The 19,711-nt window shown below is 46.2% G+C and overlaps 1 protein-coding gene across 3 annotated transcripts in view; it reads right to left on the bottom strand.

Annotated features, from left to right (window-relative positions):
* Window positions 1-16,080, bottom strand: part of LOC111068791 (protein trachealess) — a 30,189-nt gene extending 14,109 nt beyond the window's left edge. For all 3 annotated transcript variants that reach the window (XM_022358516.2, XM_022358518.2, XM_022358517.2), the window contains exons 1-3: window positions 15,743-16,080; window positions 6,061-6,093; window positions 5,833-5,880 (exon numbers count right to left, since the gene is read on the bottom strand). In XM_022358516.2, coding sequence (XP_022214208.2) covers window positions 5,833-5,880; window positions 6,061-6,093; window positions 15,743-16,065 — 404 coding nt within the window. In that variant the 5' untranslated portion in view covers window positions 16,066-16,080. The remainder of the gene's footprint in view (window positions 1-5,832; window positions 5,881-6,060; window positions 6,094-15,742) is intronic.
* Between the last annotated feature and the right edge of the window lie 3,631 nt (window positions 16,081-19,711).

Below are 19,711 nucleotides of genomic sequence, written 5' to 3'. Positions count from 1 at the left end.
TTGAGGCAGCAACGGTTTTTCCACCTATAGGAGGAGCGATTCTAAGACCTGTCAAGGCATAAAGAGACCATTTAACAGATGCTAAATATATCCAACTAATCAGCTCATTCTTAAGTAGAGCTGCCATCGATAGCAGCTATTGAAAGCCGCGTCTACCCACAATTTCCAATCAACAGAAGGACGTAGACCGCTTCTATCCTTAATTAACAATCGATAATCGCTTTGCCATCGATAATCGCTGCTTTCATTCATTCATTCATGTTTCCCAAAATCCATTTCCTTTTTGGTTCAAACTAGAGCAAAGTGTATTTCTTGGCCAAAACGACTTGCAGTCCACCCACCCCCCAGCCAACCCACTCAATCCATTACGTAAACGTAACGTAACTGGAACATGTGTAGAAACCGAAACGTGATCGATTTCTTGAGCCTGAGTGGGAGAGAGATGGCAAAAGAGAGACAGACAGACAGGGAGAGAGAGAGAGAGAGAGAGAGAGTGAGAGACAAGTTGGTGTAGCGAATTCTCCCACAATTACGGCGGCGTCAATTGTGAATTTTAAAAAGGAAACGTGCCAAGTGCCTCCGACCAGACCCCTTTAGGATGTGCGAGAGGGGAGGGATTCTGCCCAGAGGAAGAAGCAGAGCTGGAGCCGGTTGGAGTGGAGTGAGGTGGAAGGTGGACAATGAATGAGGAACTGAAATTCAAGCCCCGCGCCATAAAAATCGAACGTGGGGCTGTGGGGCAAGGGACGTGGGATGCGTTCGCGCTTCCGGTTCCAGAGACAGCAGCAGTAGTAGCAGCCACGAGAGCTCTGTCCACGTCCGCGTCCAGACATCGAGCAGACATGACCATCATCATCGTCATTGGACATCATCATCATCATCATCGCTTTGGGGTGGGGACGGGACTCCTGCTGTAGGTCGGAAATTGGTAACGCGTGTGTGGACTGGACTCCATGTGGACTCTGATTTTGTGGACTCTGTGCCCCGAGGACAATGGGATGTGGACATGGACATGGACGTGCAGCGATGCGTGTGGGCTGATTCCAAACGGGTGGCATGGGCAGGGGGGTGGTGGTAGGTTGCTGTTGCTGGTCCGAAAGGTGCGTGCCGCTGCGAGTGCGTGCTGCGGGGGACATGATTGTTCCATGTCGGTTTTCGGTTTTGGTTTCATTTTCAGTTGCGTTTTGTTTTTGCCTTTTTTCGAAAATATCGCCACAGAAAATGGTATTCCAGTCAGGAGCAGACTTTTATGAATGAAAAGGAGAGGGGTAGAGAGTGGGCTGGCTAGTGGCAGAGGGGTAGAGGGCTGAGGAAGCACGCTTCTAAGCTTCAAGTGTCTGACGCACGTCTGGCGCTCTCTTTCGCATATCACGTGCACGTACATATCGCCATGTGCAATACATCAAAATCGAAAGAACCGCAACAATGAAGCCTAGAGAGAGAGAGAGGCAGGCGGCCAGAGAGCAGAGCTTAAGAGCAAGTGAATGTGCGGGTGTGGGTGTGTGGGAGCGGAAGAGAGCAAACTTTTAGCAGGTTCATTTCCAGCCATCACGTTTACTCGGACACACGAGGCGTCCATTCCAAGCAGCTCTGCAGGAACGTGATAGCCACAAAATATACAGAACCAATGCAAAAACAAACTCAACGAGGGAAACATTTTTGGTGGGCGCCTGGAAAATGATCGATAAACAAGCGATGCAGCGATAAGATAGGTAAAACCAGAAAGGATCCAGCTAAGAGTCAGGAGAGAGGAAGCAATAAAGTAACTGCGATCAAAAAACTGTCACAATCTCTCTCCTCCTTCACCATTTCTCTTCGGAGGCGAGGCGCAGCCACCATAAAACTGACGCAAGGTGATAAAATAGCAGAACACAATGATTCCACTGTAAATCCCTTACCATTCTCTCTCTCTCTTTCTCTCTTTGTACGAAGTACAAGTAGTCGAGTAATGGGATACCCACTAATTGTGATTCACTTATTGGGAAGCAAATATATCTTTTCCAACTGATATTCAAAATATAAAACTGTTATTTTAGAAGGAGAACAAATTACCGGGTAGGATAGTACTGGGAGAAACATTATTACATCCAGAAGCTAGGTGTCCTTTTTCATTTTGATTGCATATAGAATCTGCTTCTGATACTCTTCAATAATATATACACTCGTTAGAGTATAAATCTCTCTACCTCTTTCTTAAAGAACATGCAGTTACACATGAAAACAATATACCCCATCTTATTCTACAAGGTACCAAAAAGAGTAGCCACAAGAAATGCATTCACATAACCGTTTATCAGCTTGTAAGATCTCTCTCACTCTCTCGCTGCTTGGGTTTTTATGGCCGCTGGCTAACTGTTTCTCGATTGTGTTACACCACACAACAAACACACGAAAACAAAACGAACCACAGACAAGAGAAAAGTGCCTGCCTGCCTGAAACAGTTCATAATTCAAAAACCACAAAGAGAGGGCCAACAATTAAGCAATAAAATACAAATAAGAGAGTGGCCGAGAGAAGGAGTGACAAAAGGTAGAGAGGCAGAATCAGAATCAAAAGAAAACGATACAAAATGAAATGAAATCGGAGAAGTGCAGTTCGGGAGCGTGATCCTTATCGTAATTGTGCGTGCTTCTGATGAAGTATACTCTTCTCTCTCCGCCCAACTCCCTCTCTTACCACTTTCCAGCAGGGTAATAACTTTTTCTCAACAAAATGATGAACTGCTTTAAGAATAACTTTCCTCTCCTTCTTACATTGTTTTTAGCAGGAAAACAGATTGGAAAAGTGACATTCTGACGCTGCTATAATTTATTTGGCTTAAGTTTTCACAACTTTTCCATTGATTGATCCATTCGAAAGCAATCGTTGACATTGGCTGTGCTATAAACGCACTTTTAGAGGCAATAAATTAACAAGAAAAGTAGTGGAACAAGTAGAATTGCTTCGAGTAGCGTAGCGTTAGATACCCATAGAGAAACTTCTCTTGGAGTAATTTCTCTGCGTTGCAAACATCTTCTGTAAGTCATAGTACTCTTCCTCTTTAAGGGTATCACGACCACTCTTTGCCTCTCTCTATCCTTGCTCGCTGTTGCCTTTGCCGTTGTTCGCTCACTTTTCTGGTATTTAGCTAAATAATTCGCATGCCAGACCGTACCGCAGACAGACCCGAGTCCCCGTCCCCGTCGACCGAAGATCGCAGTTACTCGTAAGTCAGCGGCAAACACGAAAGTGTTCAGTTGTGATCGGAATTATTAATTAATATTCTTGCACCTTCCGAAACTGTGTCGGGAATCAGGCCATAAACTAGTGCACAATCGATGGGAGTACGATGAGCGATGGATGAGTAGGGGACCGACCGCGAACGAGGACAGTCCCCAGGTCCATGTTCACGTCCATGTCCAATATGGCAGGCAGGTCCGCAGCCATGACCGTGACACAGCAGAAAAAAAACGCATGAAAAGATGGAAGAGGGGAACAGGAGGAGTAGGTGAACTGTGGATGGGACGAAGGAGCAGTAGCAGAAGTAGCAAAAAACAAATACACAGAAATCATGAGATCGACCACAAGAGCTTCTGTAAAAAAAAGCGGCGTCACAAATGTTAACCGCAAAATGCTCTTACTCCCCCGCATCTCTGTTAAAACTCTTGCTCGAAATCAATATGCACGAATGGCAAGGTGATGAATGCGCTCTCCCAATATCCGCATATTTCGGTGCAGTTCTGTGCAGGCATAAGAGAGGGGGAACCAAATAGCATCCATCTCCTTATGAATATTAAGACCAAAGAATTAACAGAAGAGCGGCAGTAATAAGTCGCAGAGCAGATCCACCTTCTCTCACAAAATTAGTCTACAAAGAGAGTAGCATGACAGCTAACAACGGGACGAGCGAAAATGTAAACAGTATGTAATGCGAAGCGACGCGGAGATCAACTAATTTGCATAAAATCGAATAAAACAACGCGGAAATTGTTGGAAAAAACTCAAAAACATTAATACAGTGTTAGTGAAGTGATTAAATAATAGAATAACATGGAAAACAATCAAAATATCAAAGAAATGGAGCATTTGCGCATTTGCTAAAATTAGTCTTCCCCCGCAGCCACACATCATTTAACAGCTTGAAGAGCGGCACTGTTAAGGCGCTTAAGAGAACAAGTGAGTACAGTGCATCTAATTGTTTACATTCTGTTTTCGAGTGAAGAGTTTGGGAGTTCGGACTTAAGAGAACATAAGCTAATGTAGGGGGGTAGAATAGTTCGAATTGGAGTTCAATAAGAATATTTTGAGCTGTTTAATACGCTCCTGCAGTGTGCGTGTTGACCCTGACATACCCATTCGTAATTATTGCTTTATTCAAACTGGCTAATATAGCTCGTCCCATACCCATACCTCCCTCTCTCTCTGCCTTGAAGAGAAGTCTCCCTTTTGCCGTCTGTCGCGCTGCTCGCGAGCTGGAAGCGTGTTCCAGGAGCCAAAGTGCATTCCACGAATGGCTGGAGGTTGGTTAAAGTTGTTGCTGCTGTCCGAAGGGATGTGGGGCATGCGGCATGTGGCAGGAGGCACAAGAAACATGAGGAATGTGCTCCAGGTTATCAGCTTTTTTCTTGTTTTTTCTTTTGTTTTGTTTTGTTTTACTTTTAGTTTCTGTTTCTGTGTCTGGTTGTTTCTCGCGTTTCTCTGTTTTTGTCAGTTTGTCATTTGCGTTGTTCAATTAATTGCAGAAATCAATTTAAGCAATGCCACTCTTTACCTCATTGCGGCATTGTTGCTTTTGTTGCATGCTGCTGCTGCTGGTCCAGTTGCTCTTCCAGTTGATCGATTCATTGGAAACGGAGATTCGGGAAGGAATTGGGACTCAAGACTCTGGGATGGGATGGGATGGGATGGGATGGACCTTCAATCGACTGATCGACTGACTGCTGGGTTACGGCTAATTGCTACAAGATCTCTCTTGTACATACTCTCGGACTCTGAGAACTAGAAAACTTGTCTATGGATTCTTATTCCCCCCTTCCCCCTTCTGATACTCGCTTGATCTTCCGGCAGGCCCGGGATCTTCTCTCAGGTCTTCAGCGATGGCAAAAAGAGTGTGACAACGCGCGACAGCCTCGAGATAAATCCAATTAGTCTGATATTTGTACTTTTTATGTGAGAATTCCCATTAAAAATGTAAAATGTCATAACAAAACGAGAACAAGACAACAAGTCAACAAACGGCAGACAGCTCACATCAAGTGCCGGCCCCAAAGACAGACCCCAGAGGCAAGGCGAACTGGCTGTGCCCTAGGAAAAGCTCTAGGAACGGGTGAAGAGTAGATGGAATCGAATGGAAGTTCAATAAAATCTGATTTCTTTACTCTATCCTTGGGTGGATATTACCAAAAACTTCTATAATTGTGGGATTAAAATTTGACTTTAGATTTTATTCATATTTAACAACCAGTTAGAGTTTCCCCAAAGATTTCCTTTTGCTCTTAGGACAAACCCAATGCATAAGTGGAGATGACCAAGCAACATTTAGATACCCTTACGAATGACAACGGTTTCTTCTTTCTTTCTAAGCTTCTGCAGATACCAAAGTATCTCATAGATGCGATTCGAGCGCCTTTGACGTCTGTCGCCGGCCGCTCAGCGACAGCGACAGCGACGACAGACGACCGACGACGACTTCTCTGGCATTCAATAATTTTATGCTAACAAATGCGATGCGCAGAGTCGCCGCCGCCGCCGCCGCCGTCAAGTGGCGCTGAAAGACTAAAGGGGTGGGGGGTGTGGTAGGGTGCTTCAACAGGGGCTGAGGCAGAATCATTTACGGTAACATTAACACTTACCGCGCATTCACCGAGGACTGGGCCGCACCGATCTCCTCCATGGACTTTCTGCGAAACATGCAGCATGGCAAGAAAGAAAAGAAAAATACAAAAAAAAAAAAAAAATAGTGAATCACATTTAAGCCCGCGGCTGTTGAATTCGATTAGCGTGAAGCTGTTACGGCGGAAAAAGTTGGCATTTTCCAAATAAATTAAATTAGCCGATAAATGTCTCGGCTCCGGACTCACCTGTCGCCCCAGCATAAGGCATCCTCGCGGTATCTGCAATGGAAATGAAAGAATGGGAATGGGCATTAATATATGTGGAATCTTTCGGTTAGATCTCTCTGTCGCTCTCTCTATATCTCTTTCTCGCTCTGTCTCGTTGAATCTGTGAGTGGATTGGCATGATATGGAATCTTCCTTATATTTGAAAGCATTTTGAATTACTCATTGGATCGTAACAAATATCCCTCTTTGGAAATCAGTTGTATCTCTCTCTCTATATAGCTCTACCCCTCTCTCCCACTCTCCCTCTCACACTCCCTTCTCTGTACAAGGTCAACAGGAAGTCATCGAATCATTGAATCGTCGAATAAACAACAGAGCGGAGCGGAGCAGAGTAATCTTCTCAAATTATACAACAACTGAACATTATGTGGTTCCGACTTTATAATCAAGTGCAAGGCACCGAATTCTCTAAAATTTATTGATTTGTTCCTCACTTTCCAGCACCTTTCCTCCTGTCTTCTGTCTCCTGTGTCCTCGCGGTTTCTGTCTCTGGCGGGACAACTTCCCAACGAACGCGAAGCGCCGTAAATCATTGCCCCCAAAAAATGTATGCCCCAGAACCCTATTTTGCCAGGGTCCGCAGAAATTTGCTGACCCTTTGATCAGTGGATCGTTGAATCGCTGTTCGATCGCTGGTTGAACGCCGCTGCTGGTTCGATCGATTGAAACCGTTCAGCTTCAGCGCCGAGTGAACAGGGAAGGAAGTGATTTTTCGGTCTCCATTCCCCCATCCCACCACCAGGTCCCGTCTCCGTTTCAGTCTCATGGGGCAATTATCAAAATTGTAATTTCGTTCGTGGATTTTTATTGTTTTTTATGCTTTAATTTCGTTTTGATTGAGTTCATCGAAGTTCGTAGGTCAGCACTGGGCGGAGCCCCAATCTATCAAGGAAGTGCAGATTATCGGAGGAGCGTATCTCTATCAAAGAAAGTATTCAAGTTTTTTTTAGGGGAAAGTATTTTGGTAAGCAGTGGAAGTTTTCCCTAATTTTCTGCTTAAATGTGTTTCTTAGTTTCATTGGACTTTCATTCCTCTATCGCTTCTCTTGTGCCCCAAGCTCTTGTCAAACAATGTCATCTACTGCTTTGTCCTTGCCCCCTGCTAAGCACTCATAAGCCCCATGCCCCATTCCTTGTGAGAGACACGTGTTCTCCCTCAACGATCGATCGAAGGGGAATGGAATGAATGCCAAGGCTCCAGCAGAAGCAGAAGCTGTAGCAGGAGTACAAGGAGTAGAAGGGGGAGCGAGAACATCTCCTGTGGCAGCTATTTTTAAGTGTTGGCATAAAAGGCTCCAACAGCAGCAGCAGCAGCAGTGGCAGCAATGAGATGTCAACATTGCAACGCAATGAAAAGAGCAAAAGTAAAGCCTCGATAATAACAGATAATTGTGTAGAACATAGGCCAACTATTTCCGCGGACTCCTGCCACTGACTGGAGCTCTGCCTCTCTGCCACAAATCAAAGCCTCATCAGCGGGCCTCCCGATATAAAGTTCAAGTGATCGAAGAATCGATGGGATGGCCACTGGCCAGGCGGCAGTCAGGCACTCTCTCTCTCTCTGGGTTTTTGCTTGGTGTTTTCGTAGCAGCAAAACCATCCAACGATCCATCCATCGATTTCAAGTGGAGTGTCACCCGGTTCTGCAGCAGATGAGAGGCAAGTGGCATGAGGCACAGGGGGCGGGAGAGGCATGGGGGCACTGCCAGAGCCCCAATACATCGTTGTCGTCGTCACTTTGATTGCGTTTCGTGCCCAATTAGTCTCAGAGCACTTGAGTGCGTAAAAACTTGTACCGCACCATAAATAAATTGGCATGAGGAAGACAGGAGCCAGAGTCAGAGTCAGAGCCAGAGCCCCAGACCCCTCCATCCTCTCCCACTCTCCTATTCCTTCTTCTCCTGTGCTGCAGTCTCTCTGTCGAGACATCGTTGTCGCCAGGAGCCCGAGTGGAGTCGCCACCGCCGTCGCACTGTCAATACTCCGACTCCGACTCGGACTCATATAAGGAGGTCTTAGGGTTCGCTTATGCTGCTGCTGCTTTTGCTGTTGCTGTTGCTCCCTGCCTCTTTTTGTGGCAGTGGAAATTACATAAGGGCTATGACTATTAAGAGGTTGTCCTCCCTCAAGCAGTGGCTACTGCTACTGGCCAGCCATAATTATGGAACATATTTCATAATAATAAGGTGTGTAATCTGCACATTTAACTAGACATCGAAAGCCCTCCAATTACAGTACTTTGGACGGACTCTGTCCTCTGATTAAGGCAGAGAAGAATAATGCCGATGTTTGTACATACTTAAAAACCTATTCGTAAGGTTGTCATCGGGGTATCGAGGGTTCTAGGCAGGTTCTTAGAAGTGATCTGTAGAATGGAACTATAAATGGAACTATGGATGGAACTATAGAGGGATGGAAGATCGTTTAACCAACTGGAGGTTCCTTTAGTTGCTTGAATTCTCCTCTGATCTCTGATATTTGCCTGTCAAAATCTCTCACTTAAATTAAATCAAACATCGCCACCATATCGATCATATTTTCCCACACAACCCACGAGAAATGGCATTTCATTTGATTGTTTCCTGTGTTCGGCTCGGTGTTCGGTTTATGAAATTTCATCACGATCATTATCCGATCAACAAAACCCGATTGTTTCCACAGTAGCAACTTCAGTCCTCTCCTCTCCCCTCTCCTCCTCCATCGCTCTGCTGCTCAAAAATGCGGTGGCTCCGATCCGATCCCGCGACAGATCGTATTTACTTTTTGAATGATGCTGTCAAAGGCCCCAAAGCGATTTGTGGTTGGACACTGATCGCACACGCGCCCCCCTGTGGGGCACCACCCGATATCCACCTCCGTACCACCCCGGCCCCCTTCCTCGAGCCTGGGGCCTATCTATCATTATTGATTGTGCCCAAAAGAGACGACGCTGTAATGCGATCCATGGACGATGGAGCAATGGAGCATGGACCATGGACCATGGACCATGGATTGGTCTCCGATCGATGGATAGCCGGTGCTCCAGCAACTCAACCTCCAACTCCAACTGCAACTCCACGTTGCGGTAGCCATCGACAATTATTTATATTAAAAGCGAAATGTTCCAACGGATCTACAATGTAAAGATTTTCAGCGTAGGGGGAGGCAGTGAATATATATTTTTCCCTCTCATATTTCCCCTCTGATATTGGAGTGGGGTTTACCTCTTTCTCTGTTCTTCCCACCCATATTTTAAGGCGAAAGATTTCGGCCCCACTCGTATTTATATTTTGAGTGCCGCCTCTCCTACTTCTTCCGCTCTCTACTGTCTCTCCCTGAGAGCGGTCATATTTTGGGGCGTTTATTTCTGCTTAATTTTATTTTCTTCCTTTATTTCTTTTTTTTCTGCCTTTTTGGGTTGCTTCCCCTTTAACGTAATTTTTGTTTCGTTTTTTTTTTCTGTTTTATTTTTTTCGTTGCTTCATCGCTTGGCCTTAATATCAAATTTTCGCTCTAAATTCCTCTGATCAATGATTGCCTTTTGACGAACCCTTTCCGTAGGAGTTTCCCCCTCCCTTGCACCAGCCCCTGGACACTGCTCCCCTTTTGAAGTCTCTCTGACGAACTGCTGTTCGACTGATGAACGACTGGGACGACTCTTTGGAACCTCTGTGGGCCTCTTGCTGATGATGATGATCATCAGCATCATCATCATTGAAGACAACAACGATCGGAGGCGGAGGCAATCGGTGGAGAAGCTTGTCTTCTTACCGACCTTGCCTGCTCTTCGATCTCTTCTGATTGTTGTGAGGCAGCAGGCAGGCAGGGATTCCAACAATTTTCGAAAAACTTCTCATACATATTTATAAGTTTTGTGGTCAAAAGTTGTGCGAAAGAAGCGTAAAGCTCTACAGCCTACAACTTTGTCGATAAATACACTAACTGAAATGGCAGCGGGAGTGAAGGGTTGCAGGGATTTCAGCTGCAGTTTGGCCTTTGCCATTGCGATTGAAAGAGATTTAAGGAGATGCTTGAATACTCGTTTCATGGATATTCTGCAGACTTTTGTTGCTATTTCTTCCGAGATTTGTCCTGTGACAACTGAAGCTGGCATTCTTTCTCTATGGAGATTTCATGTGAGAAATCTTTATTTTGGAATGACTAAATATAGTGTAGTGTATTCCGTCCTTCGTGGTTCCGTTTCTGATTCGTTTTGAAGGAGCTTTCGGGTTGGTCCCCTGTTAACTTTTATCTCAATTATTTGATCGCCTGGCCAGAGGGGAAGTTCCCCCAAAAACGTGGAAAGAGGAAAGCCACAAAGAGAAGCCTGCCAGCCAGAAGTATCTACCGATATCTGTAAGCGATATAGTAACCATATAGCTGGTATCTGGCATTTGGTAGTAAAAGTATCTATCGATTGACGCTTCCAAAGACTAATCATCGGCAGGTAATCCACGCGAGAATCCATTTGATATTCCACTCAGGGATTTGTACTTTTGCACTTTGGGAGAGGCGGAAAAGTGCATGTGGCAGGCAGCCCTTGGGTGTGGCATGGTGTGTGTGTTTGTGTGCCGTTTAATGATTGTTATTGCAACACGGCATGAATTTCAATTAATTTTACGCGCTACCAACCAGAAGAACCAACGAAATGGAGGAGTACTCATCGTGGAAGGAGTAGGAGCTGCTGCTGCTGCTGCTGCTGCCTTCTGCCTTCTGACTCTGTTGGCGTTGATGAAATTGTTGCCTCACTTTGGAGTTTTGCCGGCAGCAAGGACATCCCAACCTCCTCCATCTCCCCCTCTCTCTGCCTGCAGAGAATCTGTGGGTATCTGTGAGTATCTGTGGGTATCTGTGTGTAATAGCTTTATGCCTGCCGCAGGCTGTGTGAACATCAAGAGCCTCATCATCAAACTCCGAAGATCGGAAAAACCTTCATCGACAGAACAGACGATGGCAGCAACGCTGTAATTTAGCTCTTGCAACCTGCTGCAACCTGATGCGGCGCTGTTGTTGCATCTTCAGATGCTGCCACACCTTGGGCAGCAGCAGCAGCAGCAGCCCCCTCCGCCGAGTGGGTGTTGAGAGAGAAGCCAATTTCTCGTCCTCGTCCTTCTCTCAAGTGTAGCGCCCGCCTCATTTGCATAATTTAATTGAATGTGACGTGGTCTGGTCCTGGACACCGCCTGGGAACTGGAGGCTGCACCATCGAGTGGACCAGAACAAGTGGAAGTGGTGGCTGCACCTCCAGCTTCATGGAAGGTAGCACTTCCACTGGAGTCGTGTAGCAAGAGCAAGTGTAGCTCGTAATGCTTTTTGGGTGGAGCCCCGGCAACACCTTTGCAGATTGCGCTCCTCCTGCGGAGGATTTTCTCCCTTCGAGGAGTTGCTTCGTTTGATGGAAATCGAAGTGGATTGAACAGAATGCTTCACGCTTTCCTTTATTGGCAGATTTTCCGATAAAGAGTTTTGATTGAACGGCCAGGTAGCGGAGATTGATTTGATGTACGGACAGGTGTAGAGTTAGAGTCCCAGTTGACTGGCCTGGCTGGGTTCCTAGTGATACTGGGGATACAGATTTGAGAGGTTACCTAGCCTCCCAGTATGGTTTCCTTCCATCTAAATATTTGAGTTACCTTTGATCTCTTTCTGGTCTCCTCTCATTCGCTGGAATATTCCATTTGCTGGCTTCCATCTGACTCTCTCTCTTCGTCTCTGTCCCCGTTTCCATTCCATTTCATTCCATTATTCCATTCCCATTCTCATCATACTCGCATGATGTTCATTCCCATCATCGTCTGCACTCCCCTCCCCAAGCATACCCTGTACCCCTCTCTATACATTTTACCTGCACACCCCTCGTACCACCTCCCTCCACCCCTCCATCCATGCAGCAGCAGCCGCCATACAGTGCAGCCGCCTCGAACATAATCGCAATCATAATCTCTTGCATTTTATTTCATTTTCTCGCGTTGATTTTTTTTCTTTCTTTCTTTGCTTTTTGTTGTTGGTTTTTTTTTCGGTTCGGTTTCATTTTGCTCTTTATGCTTTACAGCAATTTCTTAATGGCTGTCGGTGCTACGGTGCAGCGCAGCGCAGCGTAGTGGAGTGCTACTAACCCCTCTACCCCTTAACCCCTTAACCTACGCTGCTCTTTCCTCTTGGAGTTTCAGCTTGGAGAGTCCACCAATCACGTTCGAAATATAAATTGTTGAAATGATGGTTTTTTCACTGCACATTTTGCAGTGTTACCGTTGTGTTTGGTATGAAAGAGAGAGAGAGAGAGATGGTCTACAGAGAGTGGGGGGATAGACGACCCCCAGACCCACCGAAGACTGGCCTCGAAAAACCGCAAAGGAGCAGCTCGGGAGCTCGGGAAACCGCCGCTCAGACCAGACCATGGAAATTGTGTGTGGAGATCGCTTTGTAGAATGAAAATGCGGTTCGTGCTTCTGGCGCGCCAAATACCCTATACCATTTTTTGTTCCCCCCAGCACCCCTCTCTTTTCCTTCCTTCTTTTTCCTCTTGTAATGAAAAACAAACGTCCCAGCAATTTTCCAGTTAGGTCAAAACTCTTTTGGTTCCGTACTCGTACCCGTATCGTACTCGTATCGTTGCCCCCTCCCCTCAAACGTTTCTCTCAGTGTAATGTTACTTTAACGAATTGTATTCGCGAGTGAAAAAAATAAAAAAATAAAACATAAAAATACTGAAAAAAGCGAAAAATATAAAATGAAAATAATGGGAAAAAGACGAAAATGAAATTGAGGCAGCCGAACGAACGTCATCATCCGAAGAGAACCCATCAGCATCAGAGGGGAGATGGGTTGATGGTGGTTAAGAGAGAGAGAGAGGAGTGGGCAGTGTGGGGTTAAGGGGAAGAGGCAGACAGGGAGGGGAGGGCAACAATCACAGTTTAGATTTCTGTATTGTCCGCCGTTCCTCTTCTGCCTTCTGTCCCTCTTTTAATATTACTTTACCCTCTTGTCTGTCCTTCCCTCTCTTGCTGTTGTCTTGTGTGTGTGTGTGTGTGTGTGTGTATCTCCCTCTCGCTCTCTCCCTGTCTTTAGGTCTCTTCGCCAATATTCGCCAAGGTAATAACTCAGGTGATTATAGTAATTATGCGTTCTGACGCGATTCAGCCACGGATAACGCTATTCCGATATAATTGAAAAATGCTGATAGACGCTGATTGTGTGAGAGCCAAGAAGTCAGACGGAGTCCGGGTTGCAGTTGGAGTCGCAGATGAAGCTAAAGACCAAGTCAGAGTCAGTGATGGAGACAGGAGGAAGGAGTTGGAGTCAGAGATGGATTGTCAGAGACCAAGAGACAAGAGAGAGGAGCAGCTGCCTCAGACGTTTTCTCTCGTGAGTCGTGATTCGGGAAATGACTTTATAGAAGAACTGAAACCTAAGGAAACCCTGATTAAAGAAACTAAAGATATGAGTAAGGTGAGAAGAAGCACTGCTGGATAGAATTTTGTACTAGTTTTGGGAAGTTTTTTTAAGGGATTTTATTCGTAGATATACGAAAATCGAGATTAAGTTAGCCATAGGGATAAAAAATGTAAGATCTGTTCGTTTTTTTAGTCGTTATTGTTTATCCCACCTCAGTTGCGACTTTTCCTGCTCCAAAGAACGTGCCACCCGCCCAGCTCTGGTGCACAGCTAATCCCAGAAGCTGCCTAGTGTCATCTCTAGCCCCCCAAAAACCCCATTAGCCATTTGCCAGACCAATCCATTGGCAGAGTACTCGAGTGCGATGTGCTGCTGCAGCTCCTTTCAGTTCTTCCTTCCTTCCTTGGTGTTGGGGCCCAGGCGGGCACAGGCACCAATCACAGTTCATGAATTACATCGCCATCCCCATCGCCATCGCTATGGCCATATTGTTGTGGGAATGCCCCAAAAGTGGTTGCCACAACTGCCACTTCCACTGCAGTTGCAACTGCTGCAACTTCATGCGGCTATTGCGGCGAAATGTTCTTTGATGCCGATTTCATTTTTCGATATTGAAAATAACCATGGATTATGGTTTATGAAGAGGTTGAGTAGAGGCACCCCAACCCCAACCCGAACACGAACCCTCTCATCTCTGAACTCTCATCAGAGAATGGGAACTGGGGAATGGGAGTGTGGGCCAGCATGGGCCATGGAGCATGGAGCACAGAGTGAGAGACAGAGAGAGAGAGAGAGAGAACGACAGACTTTATCTCGTGACAATCGCCTGAAATTCGTGAGGCGTTTCATCGTTGGATGCTTTGGGTTTTCTCTGCGCTTCTCGTTTCGTGGTTTGGTCTCAGGTGAGTGTCGAAAGTGTTATTGTCACGTAAATTCAATTAGTTTAATAATGAGTTTCATCGATGTTGGCACCTCTCGTTCTACCTCTCTGGGGTGCCTCTCGCTCTACCCCCCTCCCAAACTTTCTTTGCACTCCCCTTTTTACACGGTCAAAATGTAATTTTATTTTTGGCAATTTTATCGCTGATTTTGGTAAGGAGAAAAGTGGGGGCTTTGGGTACTTTTTGGGTTGGCTACGTATAAAAGGTGACAAGGTGTCAGTCATAGATCGGATTCTTAGAGGTGTAAGTTGCACTTTTGTGTAGCTCTTTGATGCTAATTTCCATCACTCAATATTTTGGAGAAACATAAGTTCCCATGCTTCTTGCTCAGGCATTGTATATTTATACCAAGACGGGGTAGGACTCAATTCCAAATTGTTTAAATACAATATTTAGATGCCCATCTTTATACTCTATTTTCCATATATTCAGCAAAAGATCTTCATGGAGTAATGGTACACATACATATGTAAATAAATACATAGGAGCATGTTCTCATGAATTTTTCCACTGAAACTGTTCTGCATTTAACTATTCAGGGGATATGGATTATGTGTGCAATCGTTATAGTTCCATTCGGTTCTATCTCCCATTCATTGATTAAATTATTCATAGTATGAATGTAAATGGAACCCTCAACGAACTATTTTTTGTTTTCTATTTCGTACATAAAATATTCCATTGTTTCTCAATTTCCTTATTTGTATGTTGGGATTCTTGTTCCTTATCTTCACTTATCCCTGATTATTGCTGTAATCCCAATTAGGAATATTCTCAAATATTAATAGCATAATGTTTGAATACCTGCAATAATTTTATGATTAATTTTCCATACATTCCCGAATCCCCGAGTTTTTCTACAAATGTTCTGGTCTTCGTCTAAAATTTGCAGGCTGCCTTTATATCACTTTGTCCTTTTCTATTTTTCATGAAACCATTCCCAGAGTTGGGCTAATGTTCGTTCTCTATGTTGACCAAACCCTTCCACAAATCTCTCTCTACTTTTGGGGGGATAATTCTGCCGTTTGCTGGGGTATAACTTCCGACTTGCTTCCCACTTGCATAATAAACCAATCCATAGCTCTCTTGCCGCTCCAAACGGAAACCCCATTTATGCAGATTAATTCGCATTCAGTTTAGGTGGCAGGAGATGTACGAGAGGCATCTGTGGCGCCTCTTATTGGATGATGGGGATGACACTTTTACAACGAAGTTTGGCAACGCCCCCAAATAAATTTGCATGCAATATCCAACGAGGGAGACAGAGAGCTACAGAGAGAGAGAGAGAGAGAGGGAAAGAGGAAGAGTGCGTTGCACATTTTTACCTGTAGTAGGGGAATCCTTGTGGCACATGCAGATCCATTGGCATGCCACCGGCAGCGGCGCCGGCGGCCGCAGCGGCAGCCAAATGATGATGCGAATGCGGATGTGGATGCGAGTGCGGATGTGGGTGCGAGTGTGGGTGCGGATGCGGATGCGAGTGCGGATGGTGATGATGCGAGTGAATCGAGTGCGGATGCATTGAGTGATTCTGGACATGCGCCGCAGCGGCGGCAGCAGCAAAGCCCGCATCCGCGGAGGCCATCGAATGGTGACCCAATACGGCGGCCCAGGGCGAGGCCACAAACCCGCTGCCATGGTGCTCCATCGCTATCGAGGATTTATACGGGGGTAGGGGACTTACACTGTGTATATATATTGGGGTGAGGGGATAGCACTATATCTTTCTGTATATATATATCTTTTATCTTTTGATTTCGATGTTGCACCGAGACACACACTGACACGGATACGGATACAGGGGACACACGGATACACCGAAAACACAGTCACAACACAAGATGGCGGCCATTATTTACCGTTAACGCGCATGGCCACAAAAGGCACCGTTAGAAGGAGGCGCCCCCCTCTTCAGGCACCACCGACGGGCGAACGAAACGACAAACGAAGCGACGAGCGGCACTCGGAAGGAAACTCGACGAAAATCCACCAAAAAAAAGGAGGAAAATCGGTAGCTGGAGCAGGAGGAGGAGACAGGGAAGCGAGCGGAGCGGTGGCGACTGACTGGACTCCCTTTGGGACACACGGATTCTCTCGCAAATCGGAATCGGAATCGGATTCGTTTTTGTTTTGTTTTGCTGAACCGAAGGCCCGGTTTGCTCCTTTTCGCACGCTTTTGGTCCGCGTTCACCTCTGCACGGCACGAAAATTGGCGATAAACTATCGCCTCGCATCAGGAAACATGGCATGGCATCGCATCCACATAGCATCGCATCGCATCGGTCGGGTCGGTACGGTCGGTCGGTCGTTTGGGTCGGTTTGATGGTGCGTCCGAGAGTCTCGCAGTTAGAGCCATGGATGGGTCCCAGACACCAGACACCAGAGGCTGGTTGGCTGGCTGGCTGGCTGCGGCTCCTCTCTGCTGCTGCTGCTGCTGCTGCTACCATCATCATTATCATCATCTGCGCTGCTGCCCATGCATCTGGGGAGCGCATTTTGCACTGCTGCAAATGGTGGTGGAGCAGGTTTTGCGCCTTTGGAGAGAGAGAGAGAGAGAGGCTCCACTCCACTCCACACACAGAGCCGCAGAGCAGAGGCAGCAGCCGCAGCATCCACACACACACAAACACACACATCATATATTCTCACATGTGGCTCTCTCTCTCTCTTTCTCTGTGGCTTCCCAACGGAGGCATAACAACAACACTTGCCACATGCTTATGCCCCCATACAGAGTGCACCTCCGAGTCCCACTCCGAGGCGCTCGCTCTCTCTCTCTCTCTCTCTGTCTCTCTCTCTCTGACCGTCTCTCTTTGTGGTACATTCTCGGGAGAATTCTCGCTGGGGAAACAGCAGCAGCTCTCAACAGCAACAGCATCAGCGAAGGAGCAGAAGATGGAGATGACTTTTTGGTCTGATGTGTGTGATGTTGTTGAGGGCGCGATAAGGAGGCCTCCTGCACCACTGGGGGAGTCATTTGTTCCCATTATGGCGATAGATTGATTGCAGAATCCGTGAAGAAGCAGGACCCAGTGGGATGTGATGTTCAGACGGGGGCATAAACAGAGCGCATATCACAAGGAGGAGATCTCTAAGAAATCTAGGAATCATGTATGCCATATCTCTAAGAAGAAATCTCACAGCAAAACTGGGAATCTCCAAGAAGGCCAGTGCGGGCGAGGGAATCTCCAAAGGAAAGAGCGGGTTATTCATCTGTGCAGTATTAAACGGTGACCCTGATTCAAATTAAATTATTTTATGGCTGAAATGTCCCATAGATATTTTTCTACTCATATTTATGCCATAGTTCATCATCCTTTAAGGATCATTAACCTCCTGCTACTCCTTCCATTCGATTCGTAAGGAAATTTTCTCATATTTTCCACCACAAGCCCCACCCTGACCTGTTCCCACACAGCATCCATGCCAGCCACAAGCCTTAGCATTTTTCCCATTCTCATGCCACCATGCCCCAAAAGATGAGTGGGCGGGAGGGAGTGCGGGTGCAACGGAACGGCTGACAACTTAGTTAAAATAAGGCGCCACCTGTCAAGTGATTTTCGAATAAAATAAATTCGTGATTACACGACAAAATATCCAAAAACGAAACGAACCCAAAGAAATCCAAAAGATCAGGCAACTGGCAACGGGCAACGGGCAACAACAATAACAAAAGACTCCCACGGGGGAAGCAGCAGCAGCAGCAGCAGCAGCAGCCCCCCCCCCTGCTCTTGCCATGCCACACTCTGTGGCACACACGACTCTTGCAGCTTCAGGTTGAGAGAATCCTTAGTCCCGCACACAAACACACACACACACACCACACAGAGGAGACTCAGTCCAGCCGCAACTTCTGAATCGTAATCGTGCAGGGTCATCGTCAATACTGAATGTTGTCGCCGTTCCATCTGTCCACCGGTACCCCGGCCACCCGTTCATGGCCTCTCCCCACCCGTCCACCAACTATCCCCCCGTCCCTGTCTGTGGCAGTGTCTCGGGCTGTCTCGGGCTTGTTTACAGTGTGCAAAAATCATTTAGACAAGTTGACAAAAGCTCGTTTGGAACGTGAGTAACATGAGAGTTGCCTCTCGACGACAGACGGCAGACGGCAGAGAGGAGAGACCCGAAGAGGCTTGGACCTGAGGCTTGAGGTCTGTCCCGTCCGTACGTCCGTCTGTCCGCCGGCCTTAGGAATTGGTTCTGTTTTCGTCTGTTTCTGTTGCTGTTTTGGGGGCTTTTCAGAGCATCTCGGAGCTGTAGCTGCGATGCTGCAGTCGCGGACAGAGCAGAGCCTGAAGTCTTAATTCTAAACATGGCAAATGGAGCTTGGAGCGTGCTACGGCTGCTTGTGGCACAGAATGAGGCTGACCTTTGGCTGTAATGAGAATGAGAACCCCCAACAGTCGAATCATTTCAGGTTGCTGCTGCTGCCGGTGCCGCTTTGTGGGGTAGGTAACGGGTTGCTTGTGGCGGATACTTGAAGGCTTTAATCGAGTGCCATGATAATGAGTGTGGGGGTGGAACGAGCAGAGCAACAGATTGCAATTCTTTAAAAATAAGTCCTTTAAGCATCCCGACAACTGAATAAAAACCACACCTAAATTTAGGTTAAAGGGATGAATTACAAAATGGAAAAGGTAGCTAACAGAACCCTAGGAATTATAATAGTCTCTGGGTCAAATGATACCAAGAAGATATACACCAAAGAACTATATACATATATGAGTATGAAAGTCCCTCCAAAAGGTGAAAATCTGCAAACGAAAGAATGTTTGTTGCGAATATAGCTTAAACAGGGGTTAAAACTAAGATAAATAATTATTTTGGATTGGTAAACAATAAAATTATATTGGAAAAAAAATGATCTCATTAAAGTCAAATTAAAAACAGCAGCTAAAACAGCCCCCATCCAGCTTCAGTTATTTTTTTTTAACTTGGAAAAACTTGTCACCTGTATGAAAAGTTCATTGCAATTCCAGTCAAAAGTTTCCTTCGGTAAGAATATCCATCAAATATGCAACATTCGATGTTCGCTTCCAACTATTCCTCTGGCGCCGTACAAAGGACATCATCATGCGAGGATATATGTATATCTGCCTGTGTTTGTGTGTATATATTGCTATATACCTGTCGGTTGTCGGAGGATATCGACTGAAGCTACGAGCTGGAAATATGTGCTAAAATGTACACAAAACTTTAGCCAGGAGGTGGATGGGGGCTTTCGCCCTGTGGCACGTGACGAGCATCCGAAAGCGAGTGTGGCAGAAGCGTTGCGTCGTCGCAAAAGGATTCCC

The sequence above is a fragment of the Drosophila obscura genome, unplaced genomic scaffold (genome assembly GCF_018151105.1).
Source record: "Drosophila obscura isolate BZ-5 IFL unplaced genomic scaffold, ASM1815110v1 contig_30, whole genome shotgun sequence".
Taxonomy (NCBI): Eukaryota; Metazoa; Arthropoda; class Insecta; order Diptera; family Drosophilidae; genus Drosophila; species Drosophila obscura.
This window is presented reverse-complemented; position numbering and strand designations above follow the sequence as displayed.